This window comes from Ambystoma mexicanum, chromosome 11, assembly GCF_040938575.1.
Source record: "Ambystoma mexicanum isolate Mex_15411 chromosome 11, UKY_AmexF1_1, whole genome shotgun sequence".
Taxonomy (NCBI): Eukaryota; Metazoa; Chordata; class Amphibia; order Caudata; family Ambystomatidae; genus Ambystoma; species Ambystoma mexicanum.
Genome location: NC_090934.1, coordinates 1,271,333,443 through 1,271,349,639, shown reverse-complemented (window position 1 = coordinate 1,271,349,639; position 16,197 = coordinate 1,271,333,443). Strand labels below are relative to the sequence as shown.

At 44.6% G+C, this 16,197-nt stretch overlaps 1 protein-coding gene across 8 annotated transcripts in view; it reads right to left on the bottom strand.

Annotated features, from left to right (window-relative positions):
- LOC138504316 (stimulated by retinoic acid gene 6 protein-like) overlaps nucleotides 1-16,197 on the bottom strand; it is a 432,147-nt gene that overhangs the window by 137,809 nt on the left and 278,141 nt on the right. For all 8 annotated transcript variants that reach the window (XM_069624734.1, XM_069624732.1, XM_069624731.1 and 5 more), the window contains 2 exons: nucleotides 12,946-13,043; nucleotides 6,241-6,380 (listed from right to left, as the gene is read on the bottom strand). In XM_069624734.1, the coding sequence (XP_069480835.1) occupies nucleotides 6,241-6,380; nucleotides 12,946-13,043 (238 nt within the window). The remainder of the gene's footprint in view (nucleotides 1-6,240; nucleotides 6,381-12,945; nucleotides 13,044-16,197) is intronic.

Below are 16,197 nucleotides of genomic sequence, written 5' to 3'. Positions count from 1 at the left end.
AGTCCGGATGATTCACCATTTGCTGCTGTACCTCATGTTTTAGGCTTCTTTCCATCCAATGATGTGTCTCAAACTTGGGTATTTCTCCCACTGCTCAATTGTCTCAACTCTGGGTTGCCTGCCATATAATGTTGCATCTCATATTTGGCCATGCTGCCATATACTGCTCTTTCTCGTATTTGGGCGTTTCCCCCCCACTGCTCTAGTGTCTCGGGTCTGGGTGGTTCTCCTTCTGCTGTGGTTCCTCAGACTTGGGTGTTCCTCCCACTGCTCAGACTCTCAAGTGTACGGAGTCCCTAGCTAGCGATACCAGCCAATCGCTTTCGACCTAAGAAAGCAACATCGAAGATGAACTCCATCAGAATTGTAGGTATGTGAGGGATCAGAAATGTGAGGCAGACAACTTTCAGATGATTTCTAAAAATATGGCATTTTATTAAATCATAAGATTCAATAAATACTCACTACCCCTACCTTGACAAGGATTTCTCTTCCTAAAATAAACTAAAGGAAACACTCTTAACAAAAAATATCTGGCCCTCACACTTGTACATAAAATGCACAAGAAAATATTTGGCAATTCACAACAACACTAATTGCATTGATAATGTGTTCACAGTCTCTTTTTATGACATGGGTGAACTCCCCTTCTCCAGGTCTCAAGTTGGATTCAGCTTGAATGTTCAACAGAAAGAAACAAGGAAATCTGGGTTTGCAACACCGTTCCAAAACAGTTATTTGTACCTTCAGATTGCCAAAAGCAAGTTCTATCAATCCAATCTTTAACAAAAGCAAGTTTCCTATTATTCCTTGAATAATGAGGTTCAGTTCATCAAATAGCATCTCTGATAGTCTTGGTCAGAATGATTGGCGACAACATATAAATGTCAAAGAATCACAGCTTCTAGTAAGGTTAAAAGAAACACAGCTTATTATAAGATTTAAAGAAACAAAGCTTCTTGATATCAGCTCTTCTCAGCTATCCTTTCAACACTATACGTCGAATTGTTATCTTTGTGAGGATAACGTCACAGCATTTTCCACTTCCACCACTCTCATACCAGGACAATTTCTACAAGGGGTCTCCATGCGGGTCTACTCGCCTGCCCGATAGTTTTCCACAATCAATAACGCTTCTGAAGTTCTAAATCTACTGACAACCAAATGTTTTAGCACAGCTTCAGCAGTTTGCAATTTTGTGACTTCCAACAACTTTTCAGAAAAGAGAAAATTCACATGAGTGCTACTCAACACTTTCATGTAAGCAAGTCATGCTTCCTCTGAACATTCAACTTTCAGAAGGGCAGCCTCTTTGCCACTTTTATCCTTCTGCCACACTAGTAACCAAAATACTCTTGAGGATTTAATTCTACCTGTCTTCCTTTTGCTTTGGAAATATGAGTTCTTATACCAACTTCAAAGTTATGCTAATAGCACCATGGTTTAGCGCTGGGGTCATAATGAGGCCCATTGTATTTGCCCCTTCCCTTCCTGGTGTTCCCATAACCTTAGTGGCATGTCTTGGTGTTAGTCTCTCTTGACTTTGGACAATGCTTGCACCACTCTTTGTTTTGGACAATACTTGTACCACTCTTAGCTTTGGACAATGCTTGTGTTGTTCCCTGTAACTCACAATTAAAAGTTCAGTCACATCAAGAAAATGCTACAATTTTTTCTGTTGCTTTGCAAATGATCTTTCAGTTAGCCTTCACTTTAGAATCACTTTTTTCGACACACGTGATTTGTATTTCAGCTGCTTTCTTCAGTTTAATATTCAATTAGTGGTATTCAAGCAATTTCCCTCATACGCGAGTGCTACTTTTGTGACATTCATTGTCTGACAATCAACGGTCAGGTTAGCAGCTATTTCACTGATAAATTAGTGATTCTCCTTCGCTACTGTTGCCTAGAATGCTCAATAACACTCACCAGCTTCTGTCATCGATCCCTTTGCGTGCTGCAGGACTTCCACTGCTTTGGCTCCTTTTGAACAGACACACTTCCTCGTTGAAGTTGCCTTCATTTCCGACACGCAGTCATAGAGCTCAACTTTCTCCTGAGACCCTTGGCTGCACAACATCTCCCAGCCACAGTCTCTTGCACGCTTCCTGCTGAGCAGTCACTGTAATTCAGTTGACATGGGGAAAAGCCTTCTTCCTTTGCGCTTCCTTTTGCACAACCTCGGCACTTCAGATTTAGGGAGAAAAGGACCCTCTCGGGACCGGCAGCTGCTATCTGCTCTACGGTGGTCCCGGCGCTTCCTCACTTTCCTCCAACTTCTGCGAGAACGGTCAACAACGTGCTCTCTTTCTGCTGCTGCTACTGCTACTGCTACATCTCGATCTAATGGCCTCCACCTGAGGGGGCTTTTTAAGCCTCTCTGCCTCCCTCAGGTGTGGGTCATCTGCTTTAACAAGCTGACCACTCCTGCAACATTGCTCTTGAACCCTCTTTCTCATCCAGTATTTAGGGAATTATGGGACTTGAAGTCTCTAACAACAACATTGGGTTTTCTGGTCAACTTTCTACTTTTAAACTACTGAGGTTCATTTCTTCTAAGTACATTTAAGGAAACATAACAAGCGTTCACTTGAAAAGGGGAAGGCAGTTCATGTAAGCCGTTATTAACAGATTTCATTTCACTGGACCTCTGGGAGTTAGGATGGTTTCCAACTTTAAAAGTCCCAGATGGCCTTTCTTTGCTTGAGATGTTTAAGGATTTTATCTTGATTTAACAAGGGGGGTCCTGGGAGTCTCTCTGCCAGACATTAGTCCTGGTTACGAGAGACTTACCCAGAGTCTTTAGCTCACTATCTTTTCACAGAGAAGAAATATCCCAAACATATCAGTCTTTGTCCTGCCCTGGGGCAGTCCAGCACCGAAATGCGAGGCAATTCTCCTCTGAACAAGAGTACCAACAGAAACCCCAGACACGTGTTTCGGTCTGGTTGGACCTCATCAGTAGGGTGGATCTGTGCCTCTCTAAGAATAGTGAGCAAGGGGTCCACGTCTGGATTCCCCTAGTAACTTAGGGTGAAACCCAAAGTTACTTAAATATGCAGATTTAACAAGGGGGGTCCTGGGAGTCTCTCTGCCAGACATTAGTCCTGGTTACGAGAGACTTACCCAGAGTCTTTAGCTCACTATCTTTTCACAGAGAAGAAATATCCCAAACATATCAGTCTTTGTCCTGCCCTGGGGCAGTCCAGCACCGAAATGCGAGGCAATTCTCCTCTGAACAAGAGTACCAACAGAAACCCCAGACACGTGTTTCGGTCTGGTTGGACCTCATCAGTAGGGTGGATCTGTGCCTCTCTAAGAATAGTGAGCAAGGGGTCCACGTCTGGATTCCCCTAGTAACTTAGGGTGAAACCCAAAGTTACTTAAATATGCAGATTTAACAAGGGGGGTCCTGGGAGTCTCTCTGCCAGACATTAGTCCTGGTTACGAGAGACTTACCCAGAGTCTTTAGCTCACTATCTTTTCACAGAGAAGAAATATCCCAAACATATCAGTCTTTGTCCTGCCCTGGGGCAGTCCAGCACCGAAATGCGAGGCAATTCTCCTCTGAACAAGAGTACCAACAGAAACCCCAGACACGTCTCACCCTAAGTTACTAGGGGAATCCAGACGTGGACCCCTTGCTCACTATTCTTAGAGAGGCACAGATCCACCCTACTGATGAGGTCCAACCAGACCGAAACACGTGTCTGGGGTTTCTGTTGGTACTCTTGTTCAGAGGAGAATTGCCTCGCATTTCGGTGCTGGACTGCCCCAGGGCAGGACAAAGACTGATATGTTTGGGATATTTCTTCTCTGTGAAAGATAGTGAGCTAAAGACTCTGGGTAAGTCCCTCGTAACCAGGACTAATGTCTGGCAGAGGGACTCCCAGGACCCCCCTTGTTAAATCTGCATATTTAAGTAACTTTGGGTCTCACCCTAAGTTACTAGGGGAATCCAGACGTGGACCCCTTGCTCACTATTCTTAGAGAGGCACAGATCCACCCTACTGATGAGGTCCAACCAGACCGAAACACGTGTCTGGGGTTTCTGTTGGTACTCTTGTTCAGAGGAGAATTGCCTCGCATTTCGGTGCTGGACTGCCCCAGGGCAGGACAAAGACTGATATGTTTGGGATATTTCTTCTCTGTGAAAGATAGTGAGCTAAAGACTCTGGGTAAGTCCCTCGTAACCAGGACTAATGTCTGGCAGAGGGACTCCCAGGACCCCCCTTGTTAAATCTAAGGATTTTATCTTAGCTTTATCCAAATTAGAATGTTCAATTTCGTGGATTAGACAAATCATACTGACAATAAGTAATTACATGCCTTGGCACTTGAAAAAGGTTCTTCATATTAAGAGTAGGGGTTTAGTGAGGGATCTACAGGATTCATCACAGGTATCTATAACTCGCACCACGTCTTTGGACACAGGCCGCAGGAATGACTCCCCATCCATGCACTATAAAATGCAGCTATGGCTATGCAAATCCAGTTAAGCCACCTGCATAGCCGTCCACACTGAAACCCCTGACGTGCCTCAACACCTCTGCCTTTAATATACAGTGACAACCTATGAAAAATGTCGGTCTAGCTGGACACACATCGAGTGTCCTGCATGAGCACTATATCCTAATCCACCTACAGCCCCCACCCACGTGCCTGATCGCGGGGCTGATTACTCCTAGGTCCTAAGCTGGTAGAATGCAAACACGCATCTTAAAGTTAACTCTTAAAATCTTCCATACATGGACTTCGGTCCCCGAGGGTGTTCCAACCATAAAAGGTCATTGAGGCCATACAAATGGGGAACGGGCGCTATATAAATGATGATTGCCATTCCAATGCATGGGGGTATCCAAGTATTAAAAATAGAACAAAGCGCTTACTATTGGAAACCTAGAAGAAGGACACCATAATTTGTTAAGACTGTATGTATAGGCACTGTGAAGTATTGCAAACATGGCAGTTTCGCGGCAGTATGGAGGAGATGGGGAGCAGTGTTGGGATGGGGAGCTTGATGTCCACCAGTTGAGTGATTTAAAACATAGGAGAGCAAGTCCCTGTTTAGTTTGTAGTGTTGGGGTGGACACACCTCTGAACCTGTCCTCGTTTGGATGTCTGCATCCTCAAAGTATATTTTCAACCTCCTGTCAAGCCAAAGCTTCCCATAAGCATCATTGTAACCAGTCTCCCAGGAAACCGTCACCAAACTCTATTGATGTCAATTGGATCCTCTTCCCGGCATACCCTATGGAATCCCATGACTGACTGACTGATTGATGGGCATTGGGCAGATGACATTCTTAGCAAACAGTTTCACTTGCATCACAAAAGGTTTAGCTGAAGGGAACCAAGACTAGAGCCCTGCATTGCTTAAACGTGGAGTTCATTAAACAAATCACTGTAACCTCCACAGTATGGTTTGCTGCTCAGCAGGAGGTATTCACTAATATACATCATGTTATGCCTAGGTGTCCTTCACTGTAATTTTGCTCTCAGGTATTTCTAGCTATCATTTTGCTTTCCCACTGTATTTTTAATACTAGGTGCTACTCACTGTATGTTTCCTTCTGCGTGCTCCCCACTGTATTTTTACTCCAATGTTTTACCACTGTAATTTTGCTCCTAGGTGTTCCACACTGCGGTTCTGTTCTTAAGTACAGCGCAATGTCATGTTGCTTCTTCGCGAACTAACCAATTGGCAGATCTTTCAACAAGCATCCTTAAGCTGCACATGTAGCCCCACACTCATCAGCTTTGTGCCTACTAGTACTACAGCTAGTACAGCCTACAGTAGAGTAGAGTGCTCCCTTTGACATCCGTGCAGAGCCTGCTGACGCAGGTTCAAATCCCGGCAGTGCCAAACTCAGCCTTTCATCCTTCCGAGGTCGATAAATGAGCACCACACACTGTGGGTAATAATAAGCAGCGCTCAGATATCCGAGGGTTCTTAGCGCTATATAAATGCTAAAAAAATGAACTACTATGTTGACCATCTTAAACTCAGTGAAGGTGTGTGGGCCACATTGCACAGCCCACTACATGTTTAGCACCGTCATATGCCCCCTCCCTTCTCCACAGCAGCATTACTTCCGGCCTCTCTGCGCTGTTCATCTAATAGATTGGATTTCCCTTCCCGATAAACCTCCTGAGATCATTTTATAAGCCTATTTGCTCTTCAGATGGGTCACCTAGTTTTTCAAGCATTCATAGAGTAGCGGCTGGAACAGTACTCACCATTAGCCCACACTGGAGTGGTGAAAGGAAAGTAACTGGAGTACCCCTTGATGAAAAGCAGGAACACTGTTGTTGCAGCTGCACCGCAGGCTGCTCCATAGGACCATCGGTTCCTAGAGCTGCTTCCGAAGTTGGCGGGCCTGCGGACACAACATCTAGATCAGCGTGCATACTGGACCTCAACAAAAACAGAGTATGAGATACTCACTGTGTTTGGTTGGACCACTAAAGGATCAACTAATGATCTCTCAGCAGAAATTGAGAATGTAAGGTCACAACATGTGTCAAGTCTAAAAATGAGACTTCAGTGTCCTCCTTCTGCATTTTGAAAGATATACGCCAAATTGTCAATTGGACATCCAATAGGAGAGACCAGTGATTCAGGAGGAAACACCCAAACTTGTAATAACTTGAATAATGAACACTGCACAGCCTACTACTTTTATGTTTGTTCACATAGCATTGTTCGTAGTTATAGTTCATGTCGTGGGGATAAGGAGGTGTTGCTTCTCCTATATCCATCAACTCCTATTAATCGGCATTGCCATCCGCGTGATTTACTCCATGTTCGACATTGTTGGACAGCATAAAAATAAGATACAAGTGCTCTGTAGACCTTTTCATGCACATTATCTTGAGTCAACCTTCTTAAGTCAAGAATCAAACCACAGCTTTAATGTAGGCACTGACAGATGGCACCATTTTATAAATTAAAGAGTAGCTTTGTTACACACAATCCCTCTTGTAATGCCATTTACCAATAGATAGAACCTTCAACCCAGAAGCATCTAGTCAGGAGGGTTTATAGTCATTGCATCGAATGCAATAGCATTGAATGCCATACCAGAGGAAAAAAAGGATCAAATGCATTTTTTTCAAGTTTTTCTTAATGGGGCAGTCCCCCCTAAACCCCTTTTTTGACCTTTACAACCCATTTTAATTCAACTAAACCCTTTACCTTAAAAAAAAGGCATTTGATGCTTTCTTTCGATGCTTTTTTCCCACTGGTTTGGCAATCGATGCTATTGCATTCGATGCAATGACTTGATACCATTCAGGAGATCCAGCAAATCATGGAGGCGGCCGAACCATATCATAGTTTCTTGTGGTCGGCCCTTGTAATTCAAATATGGCAACATAGTTTATAGCAATCCTGGGGAGAATAGTGTTCCCTGAGCTGAGGTACTCACAATTCTTATGTCTATTGCAGCACTGCCTTTCCCTGACCGGCATCTCTCTCTATGCCAATGAAATTCGGTACCTGTTGATCTCTGTCTCAGGATCAGTGGCTCTACTCTACAGCACTAACTATAGTCAAGCTAGACTAGCTGATGTTTTAAAAATCGTTGCACAGCATGCATTCCAAAATTATCATCTTTATTTCATTGCATAGTCATAGGTATGTTTATTTCTGTGGCAACATATCATACTGCCTGCACATGTTTCAAGCACTCGCTCTTCTTCAGGGTGTACATTACGTATTTTGATCCTGAAATGTAATAATAGTCTGTTCCCGCCTTGTTGATATCGACATCCTAGGCTACTTCTTGTGCTGTATGGTTCTCTATGTACTGTCAAATCTATAATGTGTCTATACAATTCATATTTTCCTGATGGATGACTTGGGTCCTTCCCCAATTCCTTAAGAACTTCTTGAATTTCATGATTTACTGGTGATCTTGTAGAGTTCTTCTTTGATGATAAGTCCCTCTTCTGGTATGTCTTCAGATGGGTTTTGTCTCTTCTTAAGTTCAAAGATAGGCAGTTGCAGTGCATAAATGCAGGCTTCTGTGCAAGGAAACCTTTCTCCACCATGTGTGAGCCTGCAGTGGAGAAAGGTTTCCTTACATTATGGGTCTGCAACGTTTGACTCTGCAGATGTTTTGAACTACAACTCCCATCAGTCTTAATCAGCATAGTTGATGATGAGAGATCATGTGAGTCATAGACCAAACATACAGAGAGCTGCAGGTGCAGACGCCTGCACTTTCATGGAGGAAATGGCACCACTCTATTTAAAGTACAGCTGTATTTGACAAATGCAAAACAATAAACCAGTGATATTAAACCTGTGGTTCTCCACATATTTCAGACTACGGCTCCCATGACGACTCCCCATTGACTATGTTGACTTGGGCTGATGGGAGTTGGAGTGCAAAACATCTGGCGACCCGAAGGTTGCAGACCTATGCGTTAAACAATAACATGTCAGTCCATTGATGAATCTATCGCATGTCGAAAGAATATCCAGCATTAGACATGCTTGATGTCGCCCAAAAGACATTTAGCAGGACCCTCAAATGGGTGGAGTTCAAGGAGTCTCGGGAGACACCAATAGGTCTCTCCGGTGGACAATCATGCCCTTTGATCTCAAGTGAGTGTATAAATCTCGCAATGTTTGAGGTGCCAAGCTGGGGACTAGAACTTCATGTAGACAGTGCAACCAACCAATCAAAAGGGCATTTGAACTGCAATAAAAGGCAACACTCACTCCTATTCCTATGAGGGTTTTTGTTAATCTGTTTGAGGAAGGTGGAGGCAATGGGTCACATTTGGAGGGTGATAAAGAGTTTCTTAGAATGTTTAGTTGTTTTTGGAAGGGTTTGATTTTTGCTAGGGGATGGAGGAAATGTTTTCTTTTTTCCTATTTGGGCTGTGTGTGTCTGTATCTGCGTGATGTTGCTGTTGGATTCTTTTGTTTTCATCGTTTCCTCACCTCTGATTTCCTGATCCGTTTTCTTCTTTTCCCTTTCCCTTTTAGTCATCTCTCAGTTTTTCCAGTTTCCTTTATGTTTGACCCCTTTGCCGGATTTTATGCCGTTGTTGTTTGTAGAGGCGTGTTGTGTTTACCTTTCATTTTTCTTTTAGTCTATGTAATGGCGACCGTGGAGGCGCTTCTTCTTCTTCTTACTGATATATTTGCATCCATTAGCAGTGATTTTTGGATACAGAGTCTTGAGCCTCATTACTCCATCTTCTCGGGTTGAGTATGTAGTCGTGGGTTAGTATTCTTCTTGGTCTGTGTGGTCTTGTCACAGTAGGGTTGGTTTCACAGGGTCTTCGCAGTGATGCGACCGTGGAGGAAAACGGACAGGGAGACTTATTTGGGTCACTGTCCTTAGGAGAGAATGTGGAAGATGAGAACGTGGATGTGGTGGGGGAACTGCTGGGGATGTGGGGGCCAGCTACAGGGGTGCAGCATCAGTACAGCATCCTATGCATCTGGAATTTGGTGCTTGACTCCTTGTTGAAGGTGTTTGATGTGGACATGGGCATCGTGTCTGATGATGAAGGGGTGTAGGCGGTAATGGATGAAGGCTAGCTCATGGCTTTGGCGGGGTTAGGTCAGGGATGGGAGCCTACACATCAACAGAGGATGGCAGAGGAAAGCATGGCAGTGATTTGGGGGGGGAGCAGTTTCTGCCATCGTTTTTGGGGAGGAGGTGGCTACTTGCTGGAGCTGCATGAGGTGGGTGTGGGAACTCTAAGTGACAAACTAGAAACGTTGTCTCTGTTGATCAGGAGGAGGTGATTGAGACCCGGGATTCCGGGGGAGGGGGTTGCTCAGGCAAGACGAGAACGAATGCGCAGGAAACTGAAGCGGAAGGTGTAGGTTGGGATAGCAGGATGTTGCGCTTCAGCAGCTGGTGATTTTGATCAGTTGGGTGATTAGGCTCAGCCTACTGTTGTGGGGTGATCAAGGCAAGCACATTAGTCCTAGGACCAATTACCAGAAGGGTCATTTAATGTCCCCTCTGTTCCTGCCACTACCCACACGGGCCTGCATGTGGAGATGAGGAGTCTGATAGCACATGCCAAGATGCATGCAACACAGCATCTTCCATGCTGCTGCCTCTCGGCGGCCTCATCTCCCAAGCCCACCTAAGCAAAGCCAGTGCCAGTGACAATGAGCATGGCTCTCCTGTTCCCCCTCCAGCACTTTTTCTTTGCAGGAGCTTGTGAATGTGCCTCTCTTTAGTTGACTAGGGGGACTGGCTGATGAGACGCACAGGCCTCGTTTCCCTGCATTTAATTTATGCTGGTCAGTTGGGAATTACTGGAGTGCACAGCAAAAGATGCTCTGGAGAGGGATGCATTCTAATTGACCTTTTCACAATTGACCTCGGGAGAATTCACCTAATTTAAAAGGTCAATTAGGACATATATGTGGGGGGAAACCCCCTGAAACTCCCCACCCAATCCAAAAAACCCTGCAACCCACCCAATCCCCTTATATTATTTATAATCAAAAACCAAACCAATACATATATAAAATAACTAAAATAATATTAAGGTCAATTGTGCAGAAGATCAATTAGGACCACTATAATTAGGTCAAATAAGACAAATGATCAATTGTAAAAGGTCAATTTGGGTAATACCCTGGAGAGGCAAACGCTTCCACACAATCCTTCACTCTTTTAGGTAGCTGGCCAGCGGGGGGATTAAAGGGGATTCAAGAAGCAGTCAAAAAGAAGAAATTGTTCTCAGACGGACACTTATGAAGAACTGCAGTGTTTGTTCTGTGAGGTAGCTGAGACATTTGAGAGAATGGTTCCACTCTGTGGGAGAGCAAGACATGGGGGGAGTGGCATTTCTCTGTGGGAGCAACTGGTGAAATGAGTGAGTGACTAAACCGTGCAGAAAGCCAGAAAACTGAGGGCGTCACTCGGGCCCGCAGGACAGCTGATGAAAATGGAAGGAGTGGGGCATCACTGTGGGAGATCCCAAAATATCAGGGTAGTTGCTACGGTCCATGAGAGAGCATGAAAGCCAGAGAAATTAAGGAAGTTGCTTTGCTCTGTGGGAAGGTTAGACAAACATTATGGAGTGAATCTGCTCTGTGGAAAAGATGAAATAGCTTGAGAGAGTTACTGCGATCAGTTGGAACAAATGAGAGAGCAACTCGTCTCTGAGATGGAGCAAACGAGAGAGTAGCTCCCCTCTGTGAAAGGGTGGGGAGTAGTGAGGGGGTGGCTCAACTCTTTGGAAACCCAGAAAAATTGTAATAGAGCAACTGTTCACTGAGAGCTTGGGATTCTAGTTGGACTGGAATATAATGCCAGGCAGACATCCCAATAGTCAAAATCACCATCATGAGTTTTGTTCTCCACCTCCCCCCACCCCCAAAACCCCCAATTACCTCAGGGATAATACCACCACCCATCACTTCCATCCTACTTGTCTACACCGGATTTGAGCTGGACAAGATGTCATCATCCTCTGAAATCATGGTTTTACAACTTCCTGTTGTTGGGCGCTGGAAAGAGGATGTATTGCCATAATATGACAAGATGTGGTGATTGTTCATTTTAATGCATTCAGGTTGTTCAACCTGGAGCTCGGAAAGATCTCTGTTATGTTCAGACATAATTTTCATGGCAGCACTAAAGACTGTTTGGCACTGGTTACTAGCAGGGGTGCAATTTAGTTTTTAATGGGCAATCTGATAAGTTCTGCATGCCTCTCAGCCCACCTACTCAAGCAAAGCTGTAGAGGATCATCATTGCTTCCCAAATCTTCCCAATTATCTATGTCTTAGCTCTTGCACTATCTGAAATGGCGTCAGGCCTAGTACGCTAGTCGCTTGTCTGTTTCCATTTCCTTCCCACTCTCTCCCTCCCTTCCTAATCTATGTTTTAGCTCTTGCACTATCTGAAATGTCGTCAGGTTGAGAACGATAGTTAATTTCATATCCTTACTGTTCATGGCCTGTAAGAATGCCATTGTATTTTCCTTTGTTCCCTCCCTTGCCTTGAAGCGCTTTGAAACACATTGTATATAGGCGCTATATAGATAAACTATCATATCATATCAAATGGCATCTGTAAGTAGAGATGCATCTTCAATATGTGCTTATGTGCACGCATGACCGCTAATGTGTGTCATATACAGTAGAGCATTCCTAGGTGTTGGTGGATTCTGCACCTAGTCTGTTCTACCCGTCTCCAGTGCATGCGACAGCAATGTCCCCTGAGCCTTATTCAGATATAGGTGGCAAGAGCCAGGATGTGTTTGATGATATTTTTCTTAATTGTAGTGGGATATGCAGTTCAGGAGTTGTCGCACAGGCACATCTTTGTTGGCTCAACTCTTGATTCGATCGGTCTTCCGAGTGTCTCATTAGTACATGAGTCCTCTTCACTTACATTTGCCGAAAAGTGGCCACCTCTGCTTTAAGGCATAGGTTGATGAATGACCCAAGAGGTATTCAATCGCCATTCAATAGTAGAGAGGGATGACAGGAGGATTCAGAGGTTGAAAAAATCTGAGGTGGCTGCGTGATTTCAGTATATGAATCGGGTTTGTGGTTACCCATCTATAACTTTGTCTCTTTTGATTGTGGAAAATAAGGTCGCATGTCTTTATACCGAGGTAATATATACTGAATCACTTATATATCGAAACATATTTTTTAAAAACATGAATATTGAATTTTTTATTTTATTTTTCGGGGTTCCCCCCCAAACCCCTGTTTTCAACCACTAAAACCCCATCCCAACCGTTTCCCAAAAAAATGAACCCTTCCCCCACCATAAATATATTCGATATAAGGGTTTTCAAGGTATATGTTTAGATATATAAGTGATTCGGTATACCATTTTCGATATAAAGTCTATATTCCGGAACATAGCGCCTCATGGATTGAGTGATTCTAGTAAGGGAAACAACAAAATCAAGAGACAACATTGCAGCGATACTTACTCAATTATACCGAAACGTTGATCCAAAGGAAGGTTATCATCAATGTGGCGGTGTTTAGCTCGCCGTTGCAAGTAGGACAGCAAGAGTGTTATGAGAACCTGTATGAGGAGAGAGGCATTCAGGGTTAAACATGAATCCCTACATGTTACCGTCTATGTGGGGCAATAACGTGCGAACCACGTGGAAGGAACATGGACTCTCTAGATGAATTTGCCCAATGCCACTCTCCCATCACCACAAGTCCACAACATGCAGTTCTGTTAGACACGTCTGATCCCCAGGCATCATCACCATTGTGATCATCAACCCCCCCTCCCAAACCTGTCAGGCCCAACTCCTTAGGAGTCAATTTAACACCTCAAAACGCCCCCAACCTCAGTCATCCTCAATGTCTTCGAATACTTCAATGGAGTCTTGCTCTTCAGAATCAAAACTGTGTTGATAAAATAGCACATTTTGTTCCAAACCTTTAGATCTAACATCTGTGCATACATAAACCCGTAGAAGCCTGCCCAACGAGCACCAAAATATCAAGACCCAAGCAAAATAAAGCACCACATCCTTTCGCAGACCCACCATTGCATTAATTAATCTTCAACATGCTCCAAGTACCGCTTCTTTGGCATAATGTCATAGTACCTGCCACCGGTAAATTGCCATCCGAAGTTAAATGAAGCCACCACGTCTTGGCCCTCATTCATCCAGCCACCAAGGTGTACCACAGGGGTGTGCGACCTGATCCCTTAACCTTGACTATACTGGCTAGGGCTAATGGTAGTTGTAGTCCAAAACATCTGGTGAGCCAAAGGTTGCAGACCCCTGGTGTATGGTATGGTGGTTATTTGAAGCTAAATGGTGCATACACCCAGGGCCAGTGCAAGAATGCATGCTGCATGGGGAAAGCATCCTTTTGCTGACACTCCTCACTTACAATGGAACCATATTCAGGGATTGTATGGCTAGTATGGCGCCATCTAGTGTCCTTTCAGCGGTGGTGCATTAGGCCGCTGCCTAGAATTGCCCTATTTTAGCACACGTCCTGCATGCACTAAACACCCATCACCTGACCCACAAATAATTGTCATTCTTCTAGGTTATAGGAGCTAGGTTCGGGGAGAATGTAATAATATGTCACCCTGTCTCCTGCCCTAGTATGGTAATGCCTTCTGGGAACGAGGTCCAGGTGCAGCGCACCGTTTCCTGGCGCTTCCTAATCTGGGAAAAAAGTAATTGAGTTATTTCCTGTAACTTTGTAACCTAAGCCTTGCATTTTCAGGAACTGTTGCGCCCTGATACCCCCGGGTCTGGCGCGCATTAGAAATGAATAAACAAACATAAACAAACCAACGTTCAGAGCAACCGGAGCAATGACAAACTTTGTTTACTAATGCGACTCTTATCAAATAAAATTGCCTCCTGTGCAAAACATTGCACAAAAGCATTTTTACTTTGGGTTTTGCGCCCAGCAAAGTTCAGCTTTGGAACAGTGTCTATAAAATCAAGTATGCCAGTGCACATCGCTATGCGAATGCGAAATCCCATTAACATTAGCTCTTTGACCATTTATTTATTTATTTATTTATATTTATAAAGCGCTCACACAGACCGCAGGCATCGAGGCGCTGTTACAGGAATTGTTTGTTTTTCTTAGTTGCGTAATTGTGTTTTTTTGTCTTAGTTACGTATTTATAACGCGCTTAAACACCCGGAGGTTTCTAAGCGCGGACCCGGGGATCGAACCTGTTGCTTGCTTCCAAGACGCGCACGCTGCCGCTGAGCTATCCTCCCGGGATGATTTTTCGATCACATAAAATGAGCTTCAGCAGACCAGCTGAACATTGTCTCACCACTTGGGTAGGTCTTTAACTTGTCCTGAAGCAGCGCAGTCTTTTAAGAGACTGTCTAATGGAAATTGACAGACCCTGTGCCCAGAGGAGGCGCATGTTTGTTCTATTTTAAAACATTGTTTAGTTTCATCTGAACTGTGTGTTCATGTTCTGTTCTATCGCCTTTTTTTTATCCTGCACCACAATTATCTTTGACCCCGCATTGCACGTTTTGATTTTTTGGCAGTATACCAAAACTAGCTGTCGGCCAATCAGTTCTAGTTTATGGGCCTCATTACGAGTCCGGCTGTAACCCTGCCGGTGCTTCCGGCGGGTTGCCGCCGACTCGTAAAATGTTAGCGGCACCTAGCTTCCCGGTGCCACTAGGACATACTGTCCCGGCCGAACGGGAAGCTAGGTGGTGGAAAATGTTGGTCCCCATTGGACTCCACGGGAACGGGTTCACAGAAGCAGCGGCACCGTTACTAACAGTGCCGGTGCTTCTGCGATGAGTCAGCATACCAGGGGCGCTGCAGACCCGTCGGGCGCAGCGGCCCTGGCAGGCAGAGTCAGAGTGTCGCCGTCCAGAAACAAGGGTGCCGGTAAGCTCACTGACACCCTTGTTTACGGACCGTCACACTCATAATGAGGCCCTATTTCTTTTATATAAAAATGTCAGGCTGCATTCTAAGGGAGGAATCATGTCATTTTCTTTTTTACAATCTTTATTTAATTTTCGGTCACATGACTATACAAGGTAACGCAATAGATGCAACAGTAGATATCCAGTGACACATTTTTGAATCTGTTCGCCCTGTGGTCTTTTTTTTTAAAATAAAAGAAATGCAACAGGGTAAGACACAAAAGGTATGCATAAGGCAATATTGGGCTTCGACTTTGTAAGCTCCAGTTGTCAGCCCCAAACAAAACACTAATACATCTCTCACAGTTCCGGGGCCAAACATGACCGGGGTTGTGGTTAAAGTCCCCTATCTGCTTCTGTGTTTTCCTCTCCCTGGAGGCATTTCACCCTCAACTGATCACAGAAGACACAGGTTTCGCATTAATACAAGGTCTGAATAGGTGAGCCTCCCTGCCCTTAATATGTTCAAGGAATGGGGACCAGGTACGCATGTATTTGGGGATAGTGTTTGTCATAAGTCCTGTTATCCTCTCCATGGCCAACATCTCCCACACCTTGGTCCACCAGTAGGCCATGGGGGGACCCTCCCGGACCTTCCAAAATCAGGCCTTAGTGATTTTCGCCACCAGGAGCAATTGGGTTATTAGGGAGGTCCAGGAGCCTGTGAGCGGGTACGAGCCATCCTCTGGAACGTCTCCCAGCAAGACCACCAGAAGTTCAAAGGGAACCTGGGCCCCAGTGATTTATTTCATTTGCGCTAAGACCTCCTTCCAGAATATAGCC